This window comes from Elgaria multicarinata, chromosome 1 (genome assembly GCF_023053635.1).
Source record: "Elgaria multicarinata webbii isolate HBS135686 ecotype San Diego chromosome 1, rElgMul1.1.pri, whole genome shotgun sequence".
NCBI lineage: Eukaryota > Metazoa > Chordata > Lepidosauria > Squamata > Anguidae > Elgaria > Elgaria multicarinata.
This window is the reverse complement of record NC_086171.1, coordinates 142,967,125-142,977,646: the sequence shown is the minus strand read 5'-3', so window position 1 is coordinate 142,977,646 and position 10,522 is coordinate 142,967,125. Positions and strand designations below refer to the sequence as shown.

Below are 10,522 nucleotides of genomic sequence, written 5' to 3'. Positions count from 1 at the left end.
TATTCATCTCTACTGTACCTCATGCTCTCCTAAGCCACTGGAGTATCAATGTCAGTATAGTGTTCACTTTCAGTGACAAATAGATAACTGCCACAAGCAAAATGAATACTAGTACTGCCTCTTTGCCCATTTTCATTCTGAAGGTGGACCTTCACAGCTCTGACGTTGCTATTTTCCAAGAAACGTCCAGTACTGCTCACTGCAATGACTTTTGCTCTCTTTAGCATGTAAACTTTTCAAGATGTAGAACCTGGCAAGGCAGAGCTCTCCAGTGGGTTCTCTGAAATTATGAGGTTGTTGATGCACTGAGGCTATGTTTCTCCTTCATCAAGATGTTTTCTTAAGCAGTTGTACAACAAGTGTCTTGTAGGACTTCATGGCTGCTCTTCTAGAATTTGTTGCAACTTTGCTTCTCATGGTAATATATCTTGTGTAATTTCCTTTCCAACTTCACATACCAATTCAATCATTTTTGTGTCTTGGGGGAAGAATCGGCTAAGGAAGGGATAGAACAAACATATCTTCCTTTCAGCCTTTGCCTACATAGTCTTGCAACCCATTTCTTCTGCATTCGTACAAAAGCACATTTCTGTTCAGTAGTCTTGCTGAGCATTGCCTTTTCTTCTCTGAAGTTATGGAAGGTCACTGGTCGGCCATTACTCCACACCCAGCTGCCCATTTTACCTTCTTGTTTTAATCCTGAAAATAGAGACACTGCAATTGTGAATCACCATGCCTAGTAAATAGCAATGCTACAGGGTAGTGGCAGGAATTCCATTTGGCCTCGTATATTCATAAGGCAGAGCCCCTGATTTCAAAAGTATTTTTACTCAAGAATAAGAGCAGATGCACATAACCACCCTGCTTGTGGCCAATCCATGCTTCCAATTAATGGCCATCTTAAGAGGGAAAGGAAAGGTGTCATAGCTCAGTGTCAAAGCACATATCTTCCATGTATAAAGTTACAAGTTCAATAAATGGTCCCAGTTAAAAGAATTTCAGGTAACAGGGCTGGCAAAGACTCTCCATAAAACACTGTAAGCCCATTCCAAGTCAGAGAAGACAGTTCCGAGCTATATGAAAGATTCAGTATAAGGTATATTTGATTGCCATGAGCAAAAACTGCAATTCACCCCAAATCACCTCATTTTGTTAAGATACTGAATCTTGTATTCACATGCATTTTGGATTAATTCCCATTGGCATAATGGAGTTTAATTCAGAGTCAACATGGATAGAATTAACTACAGGAAAATTGGACAGCTCTCAAATGTGGAACATCTAGGTGAGGAAAACCTTTTGATCATTTCTGAAATCTGAACACACTCGTTCTGGACAAAGATTGTATGGAGAAGTCACAGAACCCAATAATAATAAACTTATATTGTCAGAGAACATAATGATGGACTATGAGCTTTGAATCATATATAACCAGCACTACTCTGTTTAGGATGAAAGCAAAGTTACACATATCTCTACATTCATGATTTCAGTGGTATTCAATTAAGAGCAGCACAAGGCATAAGCAGAGGTATCCTCAATAATTTTTACTTACCAATCCAAAATGGCTGCTTATTGGCAAACTTCCAGAACCATGCCATCTCCCTTGCAGAATGCACACTGGCTAGATGGCCACTGGACCTGTATGTCAGACAAAACATGACAATGAAACCCAGCCACCATTGATTTTTTTCAGCCCAGAAAAAGTCATTTTCTAAAAACAAGCTTTTAATTCTTTAAATAGAAACTGTCATGTCCCCAATTCAAAGATTGACAGCATCCAATAACTGAAATTATCTGAGTGGTGTTTGTTTAGCCCGGAGAAGAGAAGTTTAAGGGGAGCAGCTTTCAAATATCTGAAAGCCTGTCATGCAGAAGAAGGAACAGACGTGTCTCTATCACTCCAGAGGGCAGGACTAGAGACAGTTGGTGGAACTTGCAGGGAAGTAGATGTTGGCTAAGGATTAGGAGAAGCTTCCTAAAAGTAAGAGCTATTCAACATTGGAAGGGGGTTGGCCTAGTTATCCTCCAAGATCCCTTCAAACATCCTCAGGCCCTTCTTGGTTTTGGATAACTATAGGAGTCAATGGAACTAATATATATATATATATATATATATATATATATATATATATATATATATATATCCTCCCACACCATTTTGGCTGATAGGACCATGAGAAATCATTGCTTCAGGTATAATTTCCATATGGCAGATGGCTGGGGCAAGATTGGGGCTTAGACCATTTTTGAAATGGAGATAATGGGTGAGGGCAGTTCTGAAGCAGAGACATTCCAGCTCACACTCTTAGGGAGGAACTACACATTATCTGTAGGCCTATGACTGGTGTTTTGGATCCCCCTTTTTACACAATGCACATGCTGAGACTACAGTTTGGAGTAGAAGAACGGTATGGGAGGAGAAGCCATTTTTCTGACTGAAAATCATCCCCACCCCAGCTGCTTTTAACCCCACTGAGGAAAAGATGGGGATACCCACATCTTTTCCCTAGGGTGACAAAAGCAATTAGTTGGCATCAGTTTCAATGAAGAATGGCCCAAAGGAAAGGGTTTAAAAGCCTCTTTCTCACCTCACATTACTTTTCTCTTTCAAATTGCAGCTTCAGGAGCTGCATTGCCTAAAATAAATTAAAAGACTGAAAAAAGAACCAAGGACTACATGTTATGTGTCATTCTACCCACAGCTACTACACCGCTCTCTACATCAGTAAAGGAAGCATTGAAGAAATTAAAACAGAGATCTTACTCTTCCAAACAGCTTTCCTTCCCAGTTTTAAATGACACTGAGAACAAGTCTCATATTTCAGCATCCTTTTAAGGATGGACAGCTAAGTGAATTTTAGCTCTTTGTCAGTTTCTCATATATTCATTCATAACTCTATTTAAGCCCACTTACAAATTAATAGGCAACATTTTGTGGGACAAATCTGCATGTACATTTGTACAGATTTTAGATACATTTTATATAAAATACACATTTTTATATACCTTTTATAGGCAATGTACTACTTTTTCAAAGCCAAAAACCTGCATCACAAAATTCAGAAAACTGTGTTCAGATCTGCATATGAGTTTGGTAAGTGTGAATCAGGTCAATTCTCTTCCATATGCAAACTGAACAAAATCCTCAATCATCCGTAGTCTATATATTACATGTATATCCTGGCAAACCAGCTTACTTCGGATGTTTATTTTTACTTTAATCTATACCACATTGCCTTAATTTATTCACTAAGCAATTATGATCAGTCCTTTTCTCTTCTTTAAATTCACTAAATTTATTTAACTTTTTACTTTTAAAAAGGCAGTTTTTGAAGAGATAGAATAAGGCAGTCTGCAGTTGTTACTGCTGTTATTTATTTATTTTATTTAAAAAACCACATCCTCTCTCTTTCCTGCTTGAATCTAATGAAGAAAATGGATAAAGCTGCATGGATATTTCTTTTTATGAAAAACATTTGAACAACAACAACAAAAAGATTTCTTATGAGGTACTGTAAATAGAACAAAATTCTAACTGAAGAAAAACATAGTTCCAGATCTTTATTTGCTTACAGTTCTTTCTGGGCAACATATTTGCCAACATATTTTGTTTCAATTTAGTGCAATTATTTTCATAACGATCCTCCAAGGCTTTCAATGAAAGGTCAGACCAACTTCATGCTGGAGCAGGGAGTTTATTAACAAGTGTGACTAAACTATTCCCTCTTTGTCCAGTTCAATTTCCAGTTTGTCAGCAAGCATGAAAACTACAGACCGTAAATGCTCGTGTGTGTTTTTAATCAGTTACATGAGATACTAGGATGCCTGTTATAAGGCAGAAAGCTCAACACCTTGAAGAAGAAATAATTAAAGCAAAGTCCATTAGAAGGGGGACTGCTAGCTTTTAGCAAAAGAAAAAAAAATCATAGTCATTTTGAAAGATTAAAGTCACTTTGCATTGTGTTGAAAGTGACCTGCTGGGTAATATTCTGTGATACGTTTCTTATAATATTTCTCAACAACATTTTCTTAAGATCTCCTGTTCAGCTTTGGATAGAAATGTTATGACCTTACTGTATCATGTAATTGTTTATGCCCACACACTCACACACACTTACCCATGTTTTTCAACTCAGAGCAAGACGTCATGCTTCAGATGAAGTGGACTTCAATCCACCAAAGGTTATCCCGTGATAAATTGCTTAGTCTTTAAGGCAAGGGTGGGCAATTTATGCCCTTCCATAGGTGTTGGCCTACAACTCCCATCATCCCTTACAACTGGCTATGCTGCCTAGGGATGATAGTAGTGGTAGGCCAAAACATCTAGAAGGCCACAAGCTGCCCTATGGTGTCACAAGATTCAGGACTGCAGCAGACTTACCATTGGGCATCTGTTCAGCTTTATAGTGCACAATCAGGATCAAAGTCCTGCTTGCCTTGACCCTACACTACCACAAGAAGCCTGCATTAGGCCTACACAGCAGTTATCAGCATATAAGGCCAGGGTGGTACAGTATTTGAAATGTTGCATTTGGATGTGGGAAATTCAGGTTTCAAGACCAGCCGTGAAAGTCACTGGAGGTATCTTGAATTAATTCACTGTATCTTAAGCATTCCTTTTTTTCTGAGGTTACTGTGGCCTGATTTGGACAACACGCTAAACCATGCTGCTTAACCACAAAATTGTTAAGGGATTCTCTAAACCATTTTGTGGTTAAGCAGCATGGTTTAGCGTGTTGTCTGAACCAGGACTGTGAGGTTTAAAATGCTGCAATGTGCTCCTCGGAGCAGGTTGCATATCTAACTTTGTGACAAAAGCTGGTTTTTAAAACCCTGTGAATATACCTATGCAATCCAAACCAGCACAGACTGTAGGTTAGGCTGCCATAAAATGTTAATATACATGTTAATAAGAATATAAGAACATAAAACAGGCTCTTGCTAGAACAGATAAAGTCCCTGACCCCTGAGTCAATTTCAGATGTGGCCCTCGGGGCTGAAAAGATTGTACATCCCCAATTCAACAGCTAAAGAGTGGTTTTTGGACACGATTTCTGGATTTAGAAATCCAGAACCATTAACATTCCAAGGAACAGGACAGTGCAGTGTCATAAATAGTGTAACCTAGTCGGAAACCACAGATTCTGTCCATCACTTTAAGGACACAGAGGGTGTGAGGGAGGATGCAGCCGTGCTAATCCTCGTAATCTCTTCACCAGTCTTTCTATCTCATCTGCTTACACATGTAACTAGACTCCCGCATGGTCCACTTGCAGAGGAAAGGAAGTGCGTCAAGGGGCCATTGGCACAGGCGGAAAGGAAGTGCTACAGCTTCACACTGCCTGGCTGCCTCCCATCTCCCAGAGGCAGCAAAAGCAGGTGTTTGGCCCATGGAACGGATTTGTTTTTCTTTGCTGCTCTGTGTTTTGATCTGCATTCTACTTTAATGAAGTTTTCACTGGCTGCTCTTATAATATGCTCTTATCTGATCCTTAGGCAGTTGTATGTTGCTTATTTGTTAGGTTTATTTATGTATTTAAAATATTTAACATGGATTTTATTATTGCTAGCCGCCTTGGGCATTTATTTATTTTTTACAGAAAGGCAAGGTATAAGTGTAGACAACCACACATAGAGAGAGTGAGAGGTAGGGCTACCAAACTGATTTGCTTCAAACCTGGGAGCTATCTATACGTGATGAAACCCCTGTGGTGGGTGCATGGTAGTGCAGGGTCGATTATATGACACAGAAGCCACCGCGCAGATGTCCTGGGACTTTCCCCTGAAACTCTGAAGCAAAAAAGTTTGGGATTTACCCCAACTTGTCTGGAGCATGGTGAGGATGGAGCAATGCCGTCTTTTGCTGCTGCTCTGGGGTCATGTTGGAGGCATGGCCAGGTTGGTCACTGTCTGACCAAGCAGGGGAGAGGGGGTGAACCGGCAAGCCAAATGGCCATTGGAATGCCCCTGTGCTGCCTCCAGGGGGAGAAGAGTCTTCCTTCTTCTAGAGGGAAGGTTCTCCCTTACCCTGGCTTCAACCCCCTTGAGGTAAGTGGGGAAGCCAGGGAGGGATGGCAGCAGTTGCAGCAGCAGCTCCTCCCTCCCATGATCCATATAAACCCTGTGCTCTCTCCCTTGCATGGGGATTACAGGGCACAACCCTGCAAGAGCAAAAGTACAAGGTTTCAGGGGAGTGTGGTGCCAACTCGACGCTGTGAAGATACCCCCCTGGACTTCAAGCAGATGAGTATAGGCAGGTCTGCCAACGCATAGATTTAGAATCAGATTTATAAAGGTGTCCTTTGGAGAAGGAACACAGGAAGTATTTGTCAAATGGCAACGACAATTTACTGGCAGTGCTATCTAGAGTCTCAGTTCAGGGACTGAAGGTGAGACTGGAGATGCCAGGGACTGATGGTGGGACTTCCTGCTTGCAAAGCAAGTGCTCTACCACTCAATCATAGAATAGTAGAGTTGGAAAGGACCTATAAGGCCATTGAGTCCAACCCCCTGCTCAATGACCTATAGTCCTTCTCTAATGCCCTCCAAAAGTTAGAGGACTCTTCAGAACAACATGGGAGCTGATGCAGGGATTGCAGAAGGGGAGGGGAAATAATAATAAAAAATGCCTTTCTCCCCATTCTGGTGACAGAAACCTCCCCTGGATCACTTCTTGGCTCCTCCCAGGAAGTACAACCCATCCAGGCCAAATCCAGCAGTTCTTTTATACTGTTACAGCCCTCAAGGCCAAAATGTTTGAGTACCAGAGCCATAGAGCATGATGTTCATGCTTCTTTTCAACCAAAGTGAGGAGCTCTATCCTAGTGGAAGACCAAACCTCCAGAGCATGAAATATCAGTAACAGCCCATAAGAGAGTAGTTCCAGCCTTCCTGTACCATTTTCTGCAGGCCTTTTCAGCACTGTCCCATGTAGCATTTCTAACGGAACTCAAAATGTAGCAGTGCTTCCCTCTGAGTGTCCATCTGGAAGGGCATGTCCTGGATTTATGGCTCTATGAAGGGGGAAACAAAACAAATACAAGATCACACATCTCTGATGAACCTACCCCTCCCAGGTTTTCTTTTTCTTTATTTAACACATTTTCTTGTAGCTGGGATTGCTTTGAAATAGGTTTTTGCTGGTGCTGAAAACTGTGATTTCAAAGGAGTTGTGTAGTGCTCAGACCCCACCACTGCCTTGTACTCAGTCTTTGAGGCAGGTTACTTGTCCTTTGCATGCCTCCCATGGCAGCCATTTTGTAATGATGCCAGGACAATTTCTCAAATTGTCCATGGACCAAAACCTCGTCTAGATTGAACAAATGAACTGGCCAAGGAGCATGATTTGCCACCATGTCTCACACATCTTGGCCACTTCTAGACTTCAGATGTGAGTCAGAAAAAGTAAAAACAGAACTGGTCATAAAAAAATGATTAATTGGAACTAGAACCACATTATTTCATTCATTCACAGTCCTGACAATAAACCAACAGCCAAATCCTATGCATGTTTACACAAAGTGGAGCCCAACTGTGTTCAGTTGGGCTTACTACCAGTTAGTGTACACACTCAGGTCCAAATTAGATGATACGTGAAAGACCTCTGAACTTCTAAAAAAAACCTGCAATGCAGCTATAATATGATATATGTGTGTGTATGTGCATACAATTTTGAGTATGTGTGTGCACAATTTTGAGCAGCATTTCCTAATCATAATTACACTCCATTCCCTTTCTCTATGGAGCCCTGTATTTCTTACCCCTGAAGAGAGAAAAGCAGCCAAAAGATTATTTTTCTTGGGGAAAATGCTTCATGGAGAAAGAATCAAGCACCTGCTGTTCTACCACTCCTGTGATCAACTGTGCAGCCTCCAAAGTTATATTTCAATTTTAAAACCAAAGACTGGTCACAAGACTCCCTCATCTCCCCACAAGACTTACTTCCAAGTTAACATGCACATGAATGGGATGCACTCAGTCATTCTCAGTTGGGCTTAGAGGGTGCTTAAATCTCGTTGAAGAAGAAGCCTAACTGAGCACTACTTTAGCTTTTAATATTTTTGTCATTTCTTGGCTCTCAATTGCAATAACTCATAGGCATTTGGTGAGAACGATATGGAAACTTTTGGTTCTAAACTGATTCAGTGCTTCTCTGTCCTCATGAGATTTTGATTTAATAGAGCCATTTTGTAAGTAGGAATGAGTGAACTGGAGGGTTAAGATTCTTTTTAAACCTTTACATTAGCTTTTAAATTGTGAAATGGTGTGGATACAGTTGGACTCAATTCTGATAGCTAGTTAAAATGTTACAGTCAGGATACCAAGCCTAGAAATCCTAATTAAAAACCCTTCTTTTGCTAAAAACCAAGTTACATTTTGATTTGGTTGGTGAGGAGCTGGTATGCAACTGTCCCACAACAGGGCTTTTGAGAGCAAGTTTTTAGTGTGGAATTCTACGTGCAAAATAAACTTTCCCAGAAGCTGCTTTCTCAGCAATGGGAAAAGATCTTGTTTGAAGACCTAAGCCATGGCTAGACCAGACAATATCCCAGGGATCATCTAGGGATCGTCCCTGTGCATCCACATGACGCACAGGGCATCCCGGGAGCATCGCCATACCCCTTTTTTCAGCTTTCCCCCACAGTCTTGGGATGATCCCAAGAAGGAAGTGTGGCCTGCCATCGCAGTTTTGTCCAAGCTCCTCGTGAGTAACCATGAGGAGCTGGGACTTGGGCTGGAGCTCCGTACCCATTAGTGGTGGGGTGGGGGGAGTGGGAGTTTGTTTTTAAAAAAATACTCACCTTTTCATAGGAATGCTCCTGTGCTCTTTTTGGATTAAAACCCACCAAAATGGCAGGTGCGATGTCCTCTTCCTCTTGGAACATTACACGCCACATGTAGATGAGGGGGAAGATCTCACGATCATAAAATTGCGAGATCAACCCACCCCCCTCGTCTAGCCATGCCCCTAGAGTCACTAGACCTAGATCTGCAGATAACACAAAAGTTTGCAGAAATCTCAAGTACAGGGTCTAGGGTGGCCTTGTGTCCTCTGTTTCATGGGCTGCCAGCAGACCATCCTCTATTTGAAGGTATCTTCTATTTGAAGGATTGTCCTGCCCAATTCCAGTTTAAAGATAAAGCATTATAAGAATTGTTACCCATCAAGAGTTAACACCTGAACAGCAGATTGATCAGGCAGGCAGACAAGTCACTTGGTCACAGTCTTCCACATTATTCTGTTTCATTTATAGTAATTATTTCTAAATTTGCACCCATACATTTAAATTTGCATATGCAAAATTTATCCAAATCACGATCATTTTTGTCATGATGATGATGATGATGATGATGATGATGGAGTTCCTCTGTTTTGGAGATTCATAAGTGGTCACCCTAAGTGTACCTATGCACTATTCATCCAAAACTCCAGTAAAAAGTTAGTTCTTCATGCACTTCAAGAAACATGCCATGTTATGTTTAGAAATGTGATGTGTCATTTTGGCTCCATTATCATAGTGTTTGACAGAACACCATTTAGATGTGCAGATAAAATTCAGGCTTCTAATGCAGAAACCATGAAGTTGCTGACAAGCCCTGAGAAACCCTAGCAAGATATAGCAAGTAAGCAGACCTGGAAATTCAAACACCTGGAAGGCAACATGGTGCAGTATTGTGTTTGAATGGGGAGATTTGCCAGTATAAAACTCTGCCGAGCCACAAAGCTCATTGGGGGCCTTGGGCATGTCACTGGTTCTCAAACCAACCATTTCAGAAAACCAAGAGAGAAGGAAAGTCCTTACTTTCGTTTGCATACTCACAATTCTTTTTTTCTATCAGTTTTATAAAATCCCAGGATGGGAGAAACAGGACATATAAGGTCTGAAAGCATTAAATCGATCCTACACTACAGTTAACAGATTCATGCCTTGATTTGGAAATTAAAAAGTGAGTTCTGTTTAATTGAGAGTCCATCCATTGTCTCCAGTACAGGCAATAAAATTGGTTGGGAGACTCTGAGGCACTACCAGGAGACTGCCCTTAAAGGATTCTGCTATGAATTTATAGCCGTTATATAATTATAAACATAGTTTTGTGGAATATCATGCTTTATAATACACATTGCACTCTTGAGGATATAAAATCTTCCTTCCCTTGTCGTGAATTCCCCTCCACCCACCCATAAGCCAATTCTACCTGTTTTTTGCTTCTTGATAATGGGATAGGTTTATTCTTCACACCCAAATCTTTCTGAGGAAGGTCATGTTGGCGTTGTAGGTGAAACGGCAAAACAGACAAGGGTTCTGCAGCAGATGGTAGAACAAATTGGCCTTCACCTCCTGTTGACGTAATTCTTTGGAACTGGAAATGATAAAGAAATATTTAACAGCAAGTACAATGATTTCTGTTTTTTCTTTCTTTCAAGGGCTAGTTTGGCAGCTGGAAACACTTGGTCCCATTTATCCACTGCAAAGAACTAAAGACATCCTTCTGGGGGTGGGGGGAGTGGGAGAAGCCA

General features: G+C 41.0%; 1 protein-coding gene across 1 annotated transcript in view; it reads right to left on the bottom strand.

Moving 5' to 3' along the window:
• Nucleotides 1–279: 279 nt before the first annotated feature.
• Nucleotides 280–10,522, bottom strand: part of LOC134404352 (FRAS1-related extracellular matrix protein 1-like) — a 122,094-nt gene continuing 111,851 nt past the window's right edge. The window contains exons 31-34 of the mRNA XM_063135082.1: nucleotides 10,201–10,365; nucleotides 6,901–7,016; nucleotides 1,556–1,641; nucleotides 280–699 (exon numbers count right to left, since the gene is read on the bottom strand). Coding sequence (XP_062991152.1) covers nucleotides 467–699; nucleotides 1,556–1,641; nucleotides 6,901–7,016; nucleotides 10,201–10,365 — 600 coding nt within the window. The 3' untranslated portion in view covers nucleotides 280–466. The remainder of the gene's footprint in view (nucleotides 700–1,555; nucleotides 1,642–6,900; nucleotides 7,017–10,200; nucleotides 10,366–10,522) is intronic.